Genomic DNA, 18,311 nt, shown 5'->3' with positions numbered 1-18,311 from the left:
GAATGGGGAATGGCGGAAACTTCATAACAAGGAACTACATAATTTATACGGTTTACCAAACATTGTTAGGGTCATCAAGTCTAGGAGGCTCAGGTGAACGGATCATACAGCCAGGATGGAAGAAAGTAGGAACTGATAAAAGTTAAAAGTGGAAGACCGACCGGAAAACGACCATTAGGAAGACCTAGTCGCAGATGGGAGGACAATATTAAGATAGATCTCGCAGAGATAGGAATACAAAGTAGAAACTGGTTCCAGTTGGCTAAGGATAGAGGTCAGTGGAGAGCTTTTGTGAACGCGGCATTGAACTTCTGGGTTCCATAGGCCATATAGAGATTCAAGATTGAAACAAGAAGAGATCGATTTGTCACTTCTCATTTCAATAAAGAGCTAAAGTAAGAGATGAAATCTATTGTTGGTACCTCAATTCACATCGAAAGAGCATTTCTTATTTCTCTTACCATTTTCGCTCTATGTGATCCAAATACAGAGAGTGGTAGATTCAATAGAATTACATATAAAATACAGGTTAATTAAACTGAATTACTGAATGACTGTGGGGGAAAAGAATGTTTTACTTTCTGTATCCTCTGTGCCTTGGGCTACATTAATCTAGAATCACTTATTTATTTGTTCGTTTATTAAAAATATATATATTTGAGCTCTTTACAAACTCTTTGAGAACTTTAGGCGATCATAGGCGTCACTCATTCTTAAATATATCCTTGACCATTCTCAAGTTTACAAGGTTAGGGATGGTCGCGATGAATACATAAGCATTTGTCACTTCATTAAATTGACGTCATCGCTTATGTTAAAACTAAGGAGTTACGTGTGTAATATTTATACTACTGTATATGAGTTTTTAGCTTTATTTAAGTAACAAGATGACTTTAAAAAAATGAAACCTTTAATTTAGCGATTCCCACAATTACATCCTTTACGCTAAAGGAGAGGAGTTATTAAGTGAAGTGAATGATTATGATAGAATTGGTGGAATGTAACTTTACTTAGCGTTTCTTACGTTTTCACTACTTACATTATGCTGTAGGTCCACTTCTCATATAACTTCCATGCTCAAAAAGACACTAAACTCCAATAAAACTAACCAATCATTTATATAAGAAAATGCTAGGAAAGCTTATATGTTTGTGACCAATTCTTTCGACAGTGAGTTTTCGGGAACCATAGGCTAGGATGCCATAGCACTACTTTTTAAATAATATTTGTATTTATTTTGTATTAAAGAGTGCAAAATAAGTAAGTTTTAATTATCAGTAACATTAAAATACTAATGTTATTAAAAAAAAAGTAATTAATAAGGAACACAGACAGCATGATAAGTCATCAATTGCCGTTGAGTTCATTTTTCTAGTCGCTGCCATAACGTAGATTTTCGCGTAATTCAAATTCTTGTCGCAATGTAATTTCTATGGATGGCAACACTGAAAATTCTTCCGATTCGTATTTTTGGGTGTAGAACATTATCTATTACTGAGGTAAGTTACATTTCATTATCTCTTTTCACTTACGAAAAACTGGCAAAAGAAAAATTGTTAGCTTTTGAAAAATATTTAGTAGTCTGCCCTCTTAAAATACGTCTACTTTCAAACAAATTCGATCCCGATTTAAGAGTCTTCATCCCGGCGAAATTAAAATACCGCTAATTTTACATTAATTATGTGATATCTTCAAATGGATAAAAGATAATCGAAATGTGGAACAAGAGCGCCCTAGACAATATTATTTTACATGAGAAACCGTTATCACAACTCACTTATCTGCTTTCGATTTCGAGCCATTTTGAAAATCGGCATTTATCTTTGCGTTTCTAAACAGCTGAAAACATAAAGCCACTAGGTGACTTGTGATAACGGTACCTCGCGCAAAATAATATTGTCTAGGGCGCTCTTGTTCCATATTTCAATTATCTTTTATCTATTTGAAGATATTACATAATTACTGTAAAATTAACGGTATTTTAATTTCGCCGGGATGAAGACTCTTAAGCAATGTTCCGGAACTTTAGTGTTCCATCTGCCAGAGACGTCCATCAGAATGCTGAATGGATCGTTAGATGTCGTGCCTTAAGGGTTGCGTACTTTGCAAGTTACCAGTAATTCTAAATTGTAAGTACAGTGTACTAACTGCAAAATAAAACATTTTATTTCTTAGAATCCATATTTTTAACTCAATTAGTAAACCAATTATAGGCTGTTATAGTTTTTAAACTATTTTAATACCATTTTTTTTCCTTATTTTATACCCAGTATTTGTTAACTCTCTTCCTTCACTCCGACGACGAGATGTGGAGCCCTGAAAGCTAAGTGTCTTCATTTGATATGTTTTTGTTCATTATCATTTTCTTTCCTTTTCCTCTTTTTTTGATATGCACAGATCAATGCAATATACAACAAAGAAAACCTAATGATCTAGAATATAGAAACATTTTATTAAAGTACCATACTATCATCTGCTGAGCTAAGACGTAATCAGTAGCTGGGAAAATTTTAATGAAATTTTGAGAAGTACTTTCTATACATTTTGTCAACACTATGGGCTTTATGTAGTCATTTTGACACGTGACTTGTGTCATACTAGAGAGTTCGACTAACATGTTTACTGCAGTTGTCAGGCCTTTAGTATGACACTAGTCATATATAGTGTGATTATCAGTTTCTAAAAACGTTTATATCTGTATTGTATTTTTAACTGACTTCTTAAAACATTTATTTTTACGAATTGTAATAAATAAATAAAAATAAAATAAATATCTCCATCTGTAATATGCCGTAATGCGCCTCTGGTTATGTTTGTAGTTCAACTCAACCAAAAATACAGAAATACTATGATTGAATTATTGTTTCCATATTTAGGATCATTACATTGTTTCTTGTATTACACCATGTACTACTTTCTTAATTTTACTTTTCTTATGTTTGCGTTAGGATACCTCTCATCTAACCAACTTTATGTATACATAGTTATCAAAATAATGGAAACATGAAGAAAATGTGATTTACCTGCTTAACCCTTTCGGACTTCCACTTTTTAAAGGTAAATTTTCGACTTTTAGTCAAGCAGATATTGCGTCGAGATTATTTACCGTAGGATCAATGGTTCATACCTCGTTTAGTTCAGAATGAAGCGTTGTTTCCAACTGTACCAGTCAAATTTCCCTAATATGTACACTCATGTCCAAAATTATTGTTGCATATCTATAAATATGTTGTTGTAGGAATATAATTTGATAACGAATTCGCCCAGTATTTCTTACAATGTTAGTATGTATACAATCGGTAAAGATATGTATATGGCAAATTTCATGTCAAAAGAGCAGTAAATACGAACAATAAAACGAAAACAAAACTTTCTTGTCCACTTAGCAACATTTTGTTTTACTCATTCTAATTTTCGTATTTATAATTTATTTCCTATGAAATTTACCACAAATATACATTTCCCGATTATACACAAAGTATCAGTATCAATAGTACTCTGCAAAATCATTATCAAATTATATTCTTACAAGAAGACAGTTATAGACATGCGACAATAATTTTGGACATGAGTGTACGTACCTAAGGCAATGAAATTCCCGCCCAAAGTGGAAAAAAGGATTTTTTTTTTTTTTAAAAAAAGTCCCCGTTTCCCGCGAATTTCTCCCCTCCGTTACACATAAGGGCAGTGTTCGAAGTGGAAAAGAGCAGAGCGGTATGTTTTATTATGATTTTGATTCAACATACCTGTTATTTAAATATTGTCTTGATCACTGAAAAACCAGAGACGGTATGTCCTCATTACTGAAAAACCAGAGGCGGTATGGCATAACACCGCATACCGTCTCACTTTGACCACTGCATAAGGGACATGGGAATGTTTAAAAAAAAAAAAAAAAAAAAAAAAAAAAACTATTCCGAACAAAACGAGGTACGAACCATGATCACGGGTAAATAGTTTTAGTGTTAAAAATTCATTTACTATTTTTTCCCAATAACTACTAATCTATTGTTACTCAATAACCTCTAGTGTCAAGACTCTTTATCGTAGGATCATAGTTCGTACCTCATTGTGTTCGTAGCGAAGCAATGTTTGCAATTGTACAACTCACATTTCCCTCTTATGTACCGGAAGTGGAAAAATCCCGCTCAATTGGGAAAAAGATTTTTTTTGTCAGGAAAAAATCACTTTTTCGGGAATTTGTTTCCCCAGGCACATGCTAGAGCCACATGAGTGATACAGTTTGAAAAGTTGCTTCGTTACAAACAAAATGAGGTACGAACCATGTTCCTACAATGAACACTCTTGACGCTAGAGCTTATTGAATAACAATATATTAGTAATTATTACCCAAAAATGGGGAGGGAAGTTTAGTAAATCAGCTCTAGCACCAAGACTATTTATTCTAGGATTGCGGAAGTCGTTCAAAGGTGCCAGTTCATTTTTGAACTGGTTGTTGAATTCGGTGTTGGAGCTTGCTGCTGTTGGAGCCGAGTATCAAGAACGAAAATCTTGCCTGTATAACAGATGGTAGTCCCTAGTCTCAGCGTTGACACGTCTACAGATTTACCTGTAGATCTACAGGTTTTTCATAGAATACGAAAAACTCTCTAAAAAATTGACATGTCTGCGTAAAATAGGAAATGGTCAGGGACGGTTTTAGTGATGGGGGTGCAACAGCCAGTCTTGGGAAGTAACGTAACACAAGTAACGCGTTACTTTTTAAGTAACGTTTCCTAGTAACGCGTTACATTTTTTCCAAAGTAACTGTAACGGTAACGCGTTACAAATTTTTAAGTAACGTACCTAGTTTGCGTTACATTTCGGATGAGTAACTGCAATATAGGTATATTTTTTTCGGAAACAAATGTTTCTTTTCTGTAAGTGAAGTTCTCAGAATGAAACAATCGAGCATGAACTACGTATGTCAGTGATCGACAGTCACTGACACACAGAGAAACAGATAAGTTCGTAGTGCCACTTGTTTTTGGAAGATGAGGACAGCCTTAGGGAAACCACGTGTACCGATTGCTAGCACCTGGAAGGTTTTGTCGTAGATTTTGACAGCTCCAAATCAATACATTCAGTGAGTGAACTAGGAGTACAATGATACCGGTAGTATATTTTACTTTGATTGGTGTTGTTTTTATAAAGATGGAGAAGGAAAATATTTTACCGTTCGAACATTTGAAAGAATATTTTTTTCTTAAGAGCTGAGAATGATGATGGACAGAATTTAAAAGTAGTGTCTGAAGTGCCCCAGCGGAAAATATTTATCAACAACTAAGGTGCCATAATTAACGATATAGCTCCCGCCAAGTGAACTTTGTGGTGGACAAACACCGTGTGCGTGGGTTTTCTCGGTGTTCTCCCGTTTCCTCCCACTTTCTTCATTCCACCATTTCATTCATCTATCATCATCGCCGTATCCTTTAGCCTAACCGGCAGAACCGTGGGGCGTAAAGCTTATAGATGTCATTTTTAATTAACGATATACAGTAAGGGGTTAATATGAATAAACTGTGTTCTGATGAGCAGGCTTACTTTATTACTAGAAAATAGTTTGCTGATGGTATGCAATATTGGAGTTCTTTCAGATCAGTTTGCTTATCTAGAGTCCCGTTGATTAAGAGTTCGAAACTAGCTTTAAAAAGCATGTATCGATTTTAGAGTTACTGTCAAGTTTTGATTCACCACCAGTTCATGTGTTCTCATTTTATCAGTTGTAGTGTAATGTTTCTCTATATTCTGTATTTTTAATTTTACGTAACAACATTGTTATTATTATATAATTAGTTTAGCAGAATAATAACAACTATTTTTTTTAACGCATAGGAATGAGCACAAGTCAAGCTAAAACTCGACTCGTCTCGAATTGAGTTTCGAGTCAAGTCAAAGGTAATATTCTCGAGTCGAGTTCCGAGCCGATTCAGTTTTTCGCGTCGAGTTTCAAGTCCAGTCGAGTTTGATAAATGACTCGTTCGTTTTAACTCGTCTTGAAATCATGGCCTGATTACACTGGAAAACGAAAGCCATGAGAAATGTAAGCTAAACAGTAATATGGAATACTTTTAGTGTTACTCACGAGAGGGGACACAGCTCGCATCTCATCTCGTCTTGATAGCGATACCACAAGAGATTTTTTATAATAAGCTCAGCTCGGCTCGGCTCAACTGAGAAAATGGCTCGAGCCGGCTCAATTGGGGTGAAACATCGGCTCGAGCTGGCTTAGTAGAAATAAGCCATTTGCTCGGTTCGGCTCAACTGAGCCGAGTCGCTTGGGTGAGCTGTTGGCCCGGCTCACTTCTCGGTTCGAGTCGATAGTGAATGAGCTATGAGCCGAGCTGCTCGAGTCGTTGACAATTCTAAACCAGGGCCGAGCAGTTTTGAAGGTATTTGGCCAGTGCCCTATAACTTTTAACAGTGTTATGTCAGTGCTCGAGCCCGAACACTGAACCTAGACCCTCAACCCAAATTCAGAAGCTCGTTAACAATGTCCTTGACTTCTAGACTTCACGACTACCGAGGTTGGCAATCAAGTTTTTTAGTATTCAAATACAAACCGCCTATCTTTCATGTTTATATACAGTGTTGTTATAATTAATAATAATAATATAAGTAGTAGTAGTAGTAGTGTCATTGATAATAATTATATTGTCTATGTAATATACTTGAAGAATGTACTCGAAATTACACACCGGATTTGGTTCGACTCGACTCGAAACTCGACCCAAATTCGAGTCGAGTTGGAGGAAATTTTTCGAGCCGAGTTCTCGGGTCGAGCTCAAAGATGTCTGTTTCTAGTCAAATCGAGTTTCAAAAAAAAAAAATTCGCTCGAACTCGCTCGTGCCCATCTCTACGAGTAACGCAGTATGGCATTTTATCAATGTTACATTATATGAAAATGTTCATATATCAAGTGAAAATTTGTCCTTGCATTTACATAAAGCGATTCAGAACGTATAATAATAATAATAATAATAATAATAGCGGTAGTAATAGTAGTACGGAAAATTGAAGTTATAATTTTTCACATATTTAAAGTTTCGGACCTAAAAGTAACGCGTTACTTTCAAAGTAAAGTAACAGTTACTTTTTTGGGGCAAGTAACGCGTTACATTTTAAGAGAAAGTAAAGTAACTTGTAACGCGTTACATTTTTACAAGTAACTTACCCAACACTGGCAACAGTGCATATGCTTCCCGCTTCGCTGTAAATATGTTAAAATGAGAAACGAGCAGTGAAAATAGCAACACTTTCCGAAAATTTCTGCAGCCGTATTTCCGTTTGAGGCTTAAACAAAAGTGGAATTTTACAAAACCAATAGCTTAAGTCGATTTTCTGAAGGATGAAGGAAAAGGATTCACAAAACAAAACAAAACAATATTCCTGATTCACACCACAGATGCCTAAAGGCATTTTAAAAATTCAAATGTACTGGTAGTTATGGTGCAACTCCTTTAGAAAATCCTGGATCCGGCCCTGGATGTGGTAACCCTGATTGTATGCTTATTAGCTATTTCGGTGTCGGAGTCGTGTGATGTTATGAGGTGTATCACCATGTCGTACACGGTACTGTCTTTTAGTGCTGGAGTCACGCCAGTTACTTTGAACGTGCAGTTCAAAATGAACGAACTAGTTAATTACTATTTCACATGAATGTGTCATTCAAAAGAGTCAGTTCGTTCATGAACGACTCTTTACTACGTGGATGTAGCTCGCGTCGGACTGTGAATATCGCAGTCAATTGTTCCAGGTACCAAATGAGAGCCACAATAACTTTTTCCGCGCTCTCTCTACTGTCCTTGGCGATAATACTCTTCAATGCTCGGCGACTCCTGTCCCTGAGTTTTTCTTTCGTCCACTATTCCTCTTCGCCGATATTATTTTACCATGTGTTCTGTGGGCCGTTATCACGCTGGACACTGTTCCTCGCCACTGACCCAACCTCCTAGATGCTTTAGATGCACACTTGCGTCAAATAATCGCGCTCCCACAATTTGGCCTCCTTGACATTCACAGAAACCGCCTACTTTGTATCTCCATCATCAGCACACTTGAACATGGCCTCCGTTTTACCCCGTCCGACACGCTATAGACGAACTTAACACATCATTAACAACCGCTAGACACACATCTTATGGTGCAAACTAAGTGTTATCAATTATTTTAATAATCATCAATATACAGAACATCGTTTCCCGTTTATGGTAAAAATTTCGAACACCAAGAAGCAGCACGTGTTCACAGCAGAGAGCAACCAGTGCGGGAAGAGCGAAAGTATTGTATTAATTTGCAAAGACGATGGATCGTGTGTGCGTGAGTGGTTACAAGCCCATCCCACCGAAAATCCCAGTCTTCTGGGAGAGGTACACTCATGTCCAAAACGATTGTCGCATATTTATAACTGTCTTCTTGTAAGAATATAATTTGATAATGATTTTGCAGGGTACTTTTAATACTGATACTATGTGTATAATCGGAAAATGTATATTTGTGGTAAATTTCATAGGAAAATGAGTAAAACAAAATGTTCTAACTTGACAACGAAGTTTTGTTTTCGTTTTATTGTTCTTATTTACTGCTCTTTTGACATAAATTTTGCCACATACACATGCCGATTTGCCGATCATACACATACTAACATTATAAGAAATACCGGCGAATTCGTTATCAAATTATATTCCTACAACAACATATTTATAGACATGCGACAATAATTTTGGACATGAGTGTACATCTGTGCCCTTCCCGAAATTGGTTAGTTATAGCCAGATAATTAAACAGTGCAAGATGAAAGTCTTCCATGTGTCAAACCAACGCAACGTTGAATCACTGAAAAGCGTGCACTGTACCTGTTGAAGGAACATATCGGAAGCCTAAGCATCACCCTGCTGTTGTGCGAAAAGTGAGCTCCCTGGTGCGACATGAAAACCAAGTAACACAAATTGCGATCGCACAGGCAGTGAAATATATTCCCGCACAACTACAAATCGCATCATAGGTCAAGATTTACAATCTTGTGGAAGCACAAGACTCAAGTTCGTTAAGCTGCGTGCTTTCCATATCCAGGAGAGGAAGACAAACAGACGACGCCCCTGGCTGGTGACCGTTGGAACTATGTAGTGTCACTGGATGAAGCATAGGTGTACCTGTCGGGATGTAACAAAAAGCCATCTACTATCATCCACGCGATTCCAGAAGTCGATCTGATTGGGTACGTGAATGTGCTGAAAGTTTTGCACGCGTTCATGATGATTGGTAGCTACTACTATAACGGCAAATTTCCATTGCACACAATGGACTAAAAGACTAAAATCAATGCTGCCTATTACCAAAAGAAACCTATTTAGAAGCCACTCTGCAGACATGATATTCCTTCTCCCTATGGCAGCAACACATCTCGTGTTGTCATCCACCAGGAAAAGGCATCCAGCCATACGGCAAGTCCTGCAGGTATACATGCATCGGATGGCACGTGAAACGGGAATTTATGCAATATCCTTCCCAGACATCCCTGTTAAATCAACTGACAGGCGTGGATCCAAGGTGGGAGGGCTATAGCCCTTTCCCCCCCTTGACGCTCAAGTATACACTGGATAAAATGGGCTTCAATCCTGCTATACACTGGATAAAGCTACAAACCATGGTTTAGTCCCTCCCTTGATCATATCGTGGATCCGCCACTGTCTCCTGATGCCTCTCCCATGGACTTTTGTGGGTTTACGTTGTGGATACGGGCCTTGGGAAACAGATATCCCAGCACAACTGAGAGTCTTTGGAAAGCTTATCAGGAGAAATGGGGTCGTTTGGACCAAAGTGTTTTTCAACGCAGTAATCTGCAATGGAAACTCCGCTGCAGGGGCATTACTGCAAAACAGTGTTATCACGTGAAACACAATAACTGGTGGCGTTATGGTTTGACTTAAGCTGAGGTGAGTTCAAACTTCGTTACCATGGACGTGAAACGACCTTCTGTATTACATATACATTACATAAAGAAGAGAATTCGTGAATGCTATTGTTATAATTACAGAGCATTTCTTCTGTATTACTTTGAAAGGATTTAAAAGAGGGGAAAATAATTAGATTGTTGATAACATTAACATCGTATAAATTTTATTCTCCTGACAATTCATTTTCCTCTTTTAAATAACCACATTTATTCGACAGACACTAAAAAGTAATACTCGAGAAATGGCTTGTGAATCAAATATGCATGGAAAAATATTCTTGTTTTTGTTCCTAACCAAAAGTCCAATTGACCAGTTCTTACAGTGACAGCCAAATATCTGACATCGAATACGTGTGTAATAATTGAATGCAGCTCCATAGAGAATAAATAAAATTGGTAAAAATCTCAGATTATGTACATTTTCTTTTTAATATAAGGAAGCGACATGGTTGTAACAGCTTCTGGATGAAAACCATCATATATAAATACATACAATCTCAATGGAAATATGTACAAAACAAAATAATATATTCACATTAATGTAGCCAATTGTTAAAACTATTATTTTCTTGACTTAAAAAGTTAGTCATTGTTCCTTCCTATGGATTGGAAACGCTATTTGAGTTGAGAACAGAAAGAGTAGTGTTTTAGGCACTGCTAAATGGTGACACTGGAACCGCTGGTCGATCTCCTGAAAGTTCAGAATTGCTGCCACTAACGTTAAGACCCTCGAATGCTCCTGGCGGCAACGTTGCACTCACAGTGATCGGTGGCATTCCTGGTAAAGAGATTGGTGTTGTTACCGGCATTCCAGGGATGTTGGGGATAGGGAAAGACGGAGGAGATGCTGAAACACAAATAGAAACGGAAAGATTAGTACAAGTCTTGACAAGCTTTGAACTTACACAATGCATAATAAAACAATGTAAAGAGAACTCTAACATTACCAACTCATATAGTCAGTTCGTTTGTTTGTTTGTCACCTGAAGTTTAGATTTGTTGGTTGAGTTAGAGTTTAGCGTCCCTTTCAGCACTAAGGAAAGGCTATATGAGACATGAACCTATAATTTTATGTGGAATCCGAAATATGTCAGATCGTACTGAGAATCGAACCCTGATTTCACGACCGAGGCGCGTACGCTAACTATATAGACAAGATAGAGCGTCTTTTTTCGGCACCGACACTATATCAGACGTGGACCTACATTTGAAGGTATTTTTTTTTTTTTACTGGGCACTATGTGCACCAAATGCGCGCGCACGGTTAGTCATCACATTAGCGGAGGAAGCTTCAATATTCGTTTAAAATTTTAAGACAATTTCGAGAACACCGTTAAATGATTCTAGTATAAGTGATACCGGAGATTCCTTAAACCGTTATTTCTCTTAAGGAGAGACTCTCAATGGTATTAATCGACATGTTAACTTCAACGGTTGTTATCAGAATCGGTACAAGCTTAATTTTTGGTTGTCATGATTTTGATTTTGTTTACGCTGAATTGTTACAATGAGTAGTTTTCGACAAATTCGGAATATCATTCTTCAAACGGAGCAACTGTAATATCAGAACCCCTTTGGTTTGTCCGGATCATACAGTAAGATTGTACTTAACTATATATAATAGGGTTATTACAAATGATTCATCAGGTTTTAAAGTCTTATAACTTCAAATATATAATGCACACCTATCTGTACTAATAACCAATCGAAAGAGCATACTTTAAGGTTTTGTTTATGTCATTGCAGGTTCCATTGTGACTCACCAGGTGGCAGGGTGATAGTTTGCAAAATGGCGAATAATCAACAGAAAGCATTTTGTGTGATGGAATATGTCAAGACAGAATCCGTCACCACCGTGCAGAGTGCGTTCCGAAGACAGTACAACATACAACCATCAACCCAAAGCATTTTGCAAACAGTTTAAGGACACACACTGTCTCTTAAAGGAAAAGGCTCCGAGCGACCACCTGTCTCGGAGGAAACACTGGAGTGTGTTTGAAATGTGCTCCTTTGTAGCTCTCAGAAATCCGCATGTCGTGCAAGTCGCAAATTGGGCATTCCTCAGCCAACTGTATGGAAGATTCTGCGGAAGCGATTACGTCAGAAACCGTATCGCATACAGTTGTTGCAATGTTTACGGTCAAACAACCGCACCAACAGACGCGAATTTTGTGAACGTTTCCAGGAAGAAATGGAAGATGACGAATTTTCCCGCCGAATCGTGTTCAGTGATGATACGACATTCCACCTAAACGGTAATGTAAATCGTCACTACGTCCGCATACGGGGCATGGAAAATTCCCATGCTACAGTGGAAATTGAGACAAATTCTCCCAAGGTAAATGTAAATGTCTTCTGTGCTGTGTCGTGTAGAAAATTTATGGGCCCTACTTTTTTCCTGGGGAATTAGTGACGGGTATGACGCACCTACACATGTTACAAGTCTGGTTGTTTCCGAGCCTGATAACTGATGACCCACACTTCATATTCCAGCAAGACCAAGCTCCGCCTCATTGGCATGGAGAAGTGCGCGTCGATATCTGAACAGGGAAATTCCGAACAAGTGGGTTGGACGATATGCTCACGATGATTTGGCACTCTTAAGGTGGCCCCCAAGGTCTCCCGATCTTACAGTTTGTGATTTTTTTTCTGTGGAGATATGTGAAAGGCAGTGAGTGTACGTACCACCTTTGCACACACATTGGCTGAACTCAAAGATCGCATCATTGCTGCGCTAGCGAACATTGACAGGGACATGCTCGAACATGTATGGACTGAGTTTGACTACCACATAGATGTGTATTGTGTAACACAAGGAGTGCACATAAAACATTTGTAATGATGTGTAAGAAACTTGAAAATATGCTTTTTCAAATGGTGTAATAATTATACAAAACCCGATGAATCATTTATAATAACCCTGTATATATATACAACCAAAAGACCCAGATAACCACGTTAGAACTTCTAAGAAATATACATAACATAACCGTTCTTTAACCGAAGAAATATAACCGTTCTTTGCGAATACGATAAACAATTTATTTAATGACACCGAAATGAATTGGGCCGGAGCCAGTGGTTAGAACGGCCTATGTGAGGAATGACCTAGTCTCTGCACTTTCCAACTTCAACGGATTCAATCCCACTTTTAATAAAGACTCGTCCTTCATAACCTGAGTGCTGCCTCGAAGTGAATTGGTCTATTTGACAACAGTTGTTTACTCTACATTTGAGAACACCATATACTCTTCAAGTTAATAAATTATCGTAATCAGCGTTTGCCTGATACATTTTGCAGTACCTAGTCTTACCATAAATACTATCACAAAGTTTTAAGTACACTGACACAAAATGGTTAGATATATTTTATCATAATATCCTAATAACATGAGTTAAATAATTATTCAAAATGACTACCATTAGCATGCACACATTCCTTAAGAGCCTGCTTTACTAAAAATAATACAAAATTTACCATTTTTCTTTTGCTTGATTATTCATCAGTGAAAGGAGATAATGAAATGCAAGTTATCACAATCATAGATAATGCTATCCTACAACAGAAAATATGAACCTGAAGAATGTTCAGTGTTGCAATCCATAGAAATTACAGTGTTGCCAGAAAAAACAATTTCCCTAAAATCTAAGTTAAGACAGCGAGTAGAGGAATGAACTCAACCGCATTTGATTACGTATCATGTTGTTTTGGTTTCTTGTGAACTACTTTTTAATTAACATTATTATTTAGTTGTAATAACTGTATGTTAAAACTATTTTGTTTATTACAAACTAAATACAACTATTATTTAAAAAGTAGTTCACAGGAAACCAAAACAATATGATACGTAACGAAATGCAATTGAGTTTGTTCCTCTACTCGCTGCCTTAACTTAGATTTTAGGGAAACTTTTTCTGGCAACACTATAATTTCTATGGATGGCAACACTGAACATTCTTCAGGTTCATATTTTCTGTTGTAGAATAGCACTATCTATGATTGTTAGTAAGGCAGGCTCTTAAGTTTTTGTGGCCATTCATCCATTGCATTATGCAACATATCAATTAGGAAATCTCCAGCTGCCTTCCGAAGAGACCGCTTTAAACTTTCAATATTGGGATGTCTCTATTAACAAGTCATCTTTTGAAGTTTGGACTGCAATTTGTAGTCGAAAGGGTTTAGGTCCGGACTTGCAGAAGGCCAATCGGAAATGGAAATGAAGTCCGGAACATTTGCTTCCAGCCACTGCTGGGTTATCCGTGCCTTATGTGCTGGGGCTAAGTCCTGCTGGAAGCTCCAATTCTGTCCATGCAAAGAGTGTTGGTGAGATTTTTGACTAGTCTCTCAAGCACTGTCTCCTGGTACACTTTGGCTGACGTTTTGACCCCCTTTTCACAAAAATGGAGTTCCGTTGTGTCCTCGTAGTTCACATCTCACAACACCATATCTGAAGCAGGATCTGATCCTTTTGGATCCTTTTCACCAGCTTCTGTAGGGCATGTGGCATATACCCTATCATTTTTGGCATTGTCTACGTAGATGATAATCCACAAATGTATGACAGAGGAAAGAAGGATCATCGATTTCACAGGTTCAACTTCGTGGTGTTCCCGATTCATGAAAAGAAATCACTTTTGTATGCGTGTTAAAACAAAAATTGCACGACTAATGCCGCCTGAATATGAGAAAAAATTGTTCAATTATACAGATACGTCTTGAAAGCCAAAAAGAGTCAACAATTTGAAGTTTCGCAAACAGTAAATGTGGATGAGGCCCCTCTCAGATTTGATGGACTTTTAAATAAAACAGATGAATTAAAAGGCTCAAAAACTGTAACTAAGAAAATTACTAGTCATAAAACTACTCGCTACACTGTTGTTGTCATGTTGGAAAGATGGAACAAAATTGAGACCGCTCGTGATATTAGAAAGAAAGACATTACCAAAAGGAACAAATATCAAATGGGGTAGTGGTTCATGTTCATACGAAAGATTGGATGGATGAAAATGGATTGAATATGTGGATAGAAAAGGTGTGGTCTAGACGCCCTGATAGACTACTGAGGAAACATTTCTTACTTTTATGGGATGAAATGCAGGTTCACAAAACAGAAAAAAAAAAAACCTGCGTAATATGAGAACGCATATTGTCATAATCCCAGGAAGATTAATAAGCTTGCTTTAATCCCTGGAGGTTTGTATCAACAAACCTTTAAGGGCATTATTAGAGGAAAATGGAATATATGGATGAAGTCTCCTAATTTTCATGTTAACTACAGAAAGAAGAAAGGGACCTAGTATCTCACAAATATGTGAATGGGTTGAGTTGATTTTGAGTTTAACGTCCCTTTCAGCAGCGAGGCTATATGAGACGAGACCTACTGATTAACGTGGAATCCGACCAATGAGCTCTCACCGGGAAGCAAACCCGGGTCTCCCACGCCAAAAGAAAATATGTGAATGAGTTAAAACATCATGGGATGAGGTGAAAGAGAAAACTATCATAAAATAATTCAAGAAATGTGGAATCCGCAACGTTCCGGATGGTTCGGAAGATGACATACTGTCTGAAGACAACGGTAGCTCTGCTTCTAATATGACAAGTGATGAAGTTTAAAATGAAGGTGATTACCGAAATTTTCTATTGTGACCATTTGTATGTATGTATGTGTTTTCTTCCTTTCTATCTCGGCAGAAGTACTACAGATGGAATTTACGGTATTCTTGTATTTTTATTGTAATTCTTTTTTCATTTTATGATTATCTGTACAGTTTTTGTTCTATTAAAGTAAACTAAAATACAACAAATACGTAAGTAAAAAATAATTAATATACCGTAGTTTCATCATAAAATAGTTTTTTTTTTTCCCTGGAAATTATCCTTAAAAAGGAGGTGCGTCTTATACGGTATTATTATCTAATGAAGACAAAACATATCTGTTATATTATACCTTCGATGACTACCACTACAGAAAATTGACTGCAGGGTTTGAAAAAACCTGGGCTTTTTTGAAAAAGCCCAACCCACCTGGGTCCATATGGGTTTTTTCGAAATATTTCAATGTCTTTGGGGTAAAAGTGTTAAAATGTGATTTATATTTCAAGATTGTCATTGTCACAACTTGCAACAATTTTCTACTTACTGCTGTTTTGAAAAAAATGGCCGCCATTTTGAAATGGCGGAAATGGCCGAAATTTTACATTCGATCGCCGCGAAAATCTATACAGCAAGTTTAGCATATCTCGTGGTTCCACCGTCAAAATTTCAACTTAAAAGATTGAAAATTGCGCTTCTAGCGTGGATACTCGATGTTTTGAAAAAATGGCCGCCATTTTGATATTTTACGTTGGTATGCCGCCAAAATCTATACAGGAAATTTAGAGTGTCTCGTGCTTGTATTCTGAAAATTTTAACTTAAAAGGCCAAAAGTTGTACCCAACAGTGTGTGTGGTAGAGACAGACAAACGAGTTGAGTTGATTTTGTTTGACGTCCCTTTCAGCAGCGAGGCTATATGAGACGGGACCTACTGATTAACGTGGAATCCGAACCACATGAGCTCCGTCCGGGAAGCAAACGCCAAAGACGCGTACACTAACCGCATAGCCATGAAGGAGCTCGGCAGACAAACGAACAAATGTAGATCAAGTCATCCAGAAGTCTGACTGACGTTCGCCAAATATGAATACCAAAAGGGGTCTATTAATTTAAAACAAAGATACAATTCATGTTGTACGAAATAAATAAATGTTTTAAAATGTCTTATATGAAATTAACATCTTCCAGCGTAAATAAACCTGCCATATTTTCTCCATGAGAATACGGTACACCTCAGATCCCCCCTTCCTCAACTTTACAACACAATACAATGAACTGTAGTCTGGTTATGAACAAAAGTATAGTAGGCAGCGGTGGCTCAGTGGTAGAGCGTTTACCTCTAGTGCATGTGGTTCCTAGTTCGATCCTAGCTCGGGCCAAGTGAGCTTTGTGGTGGACAAACATCCTGTGCGTGGGTTTTCTCGAGATTCTCACGTTTCCTCCCACTTTCTTTATTCTGTCATTTCATTCATTTCTCATCATCCCCGTCACTTTGAGCATAGCAGGCATAACCGTGAGACTAAAACTAAAAGATTTCATTTTATTTATTTATTTATTTATTTATTTATTTTATTTATTTATTTTCTTTTTTCACGAATATAAGAGGCGAAAGTTCACTAAGCAGCAGCTGCTTTTCTCTGTTCGTACCCTGCAATTAACTGTATAGACTGAAGACGCTTAAAAACTTAAGATGTGCTATAAAAATGCTTTACAGGAAAACAATATGCAAATTATTTAAATCAGTGGTACAATCTACTTTCAATATTTTTCGCGCGTTTAGCAATATTTATTTACATGGCTGTATCTGCCAAAATTACGTTCGTCAGTTTAATCTGATTGTTCTCCTTGTGTCGTGTGTAATTGTCAGGACCAGATTTACATTTTTCTAAGACCTGGACCAAAGCACAATTCTGTGTCGCTAGCCTCTGAAAAAGATTATAATTCTTGTTAACTTATCTAATGTGTTGTGTTGCTGTGTTTGTAAATGTAGAAACACTCAAAGCCATCTTTTATGTTCCGGAGAGTATTCGAGTTTCCATTAAGTGCAATGGAAAAAGTAGCATTGCAAATTTCGCTCGCTATCAAGTCGAACAGGGTGGTGTTATAACTTCCTCGAAACTGTTACATGCAACAGCGTACTGTTCATTCACTAAATACAGGATTCCCAGCCAATGCCAGAATTTTTTTGTTTTTCACTTTTCGAATAAGCTGATATTGATAGCAGAAATGGAACGGAGTTAAAATTCGGGACATTTCCCTGTCCCGACTAAATTTACGGGGACGCGGGACACTCGGGCCCAAAAACGGGACACTCCCATTTTTTACGGGACGTATGACAGGCTTAAACGTAAAATAAATAGTTTTATTGTTGAAGTATTCATTTCCGATTCTTCTGCGTTTAATTCGGGAATTTCCCGAGCACTTCTTTCACGGCGTGTACATCAAAACTTCCACTAGTACGGAAATTTGAACTCAACACTTGAAATAATAAGCGTTACATAATCTTCGGAATCCCGAGTATTAAGCTTGTTAAATTTCACAAGAATTTTTACTATTGCTGGTGTTGATTCTACAGAATGCTTATTTAAAGAGTAGCAACAAATGACTGAATTAAACTGTTATTGTTGGAAAACCAAATTTTAGTTGAAGAACCTTGTGTTTTACATCAAAGGTAAGAAATAATACTAATAGTTTTACTAACATATTTACATATTTACTATTAGTACCGGCACCTATGACCTTAAACCCGTCAAACGTA

General features: G+C 37.2%; 1 protein-coding gene across 1 annotated transcript in view; it reads right to left on the bottom strand.

Moving 5' to 3' along the window:
* Nucleotides 1-10,098: 10,098 nt before the first annotated feature.
* Grasp65 (Golgi reassembly-stacking protein 2) overlaps nt 10,099-18,311 on the bottom strand; it is a 56,649-nt gene continuing 48,436 nt past the window's right edge. Inside the window, exon 7 of the mRNA XM_081746313.1 lies at nt 10,099-10,803. Coding sequence (XP_081602439.1) covers nt 10,604-10,803 — 200 coding nt within the window. The 3' untranslated portion in view covers nt 10,099-10,603. The remainder of the gene's footprint in view (nt 10,804-18,311) is intronic.

Source organism: Thermobia domestica, chromosome 18, assembly GCF_964235325.1.
Source record: "Thermobia domestica chromosome 18, izTheDome1.hap1.1, whole genome shotgun sequence".
Classification (NCBI taxonomy): Eukaryota; Metazoa; Arthropoda; class Insecta; order Zygentoma; family Lepismatidae; genus Thermobia; species Thermobia domestica.
This window is presented reverse-complemented; position numbering and strand designations above follow the sequence as displayed.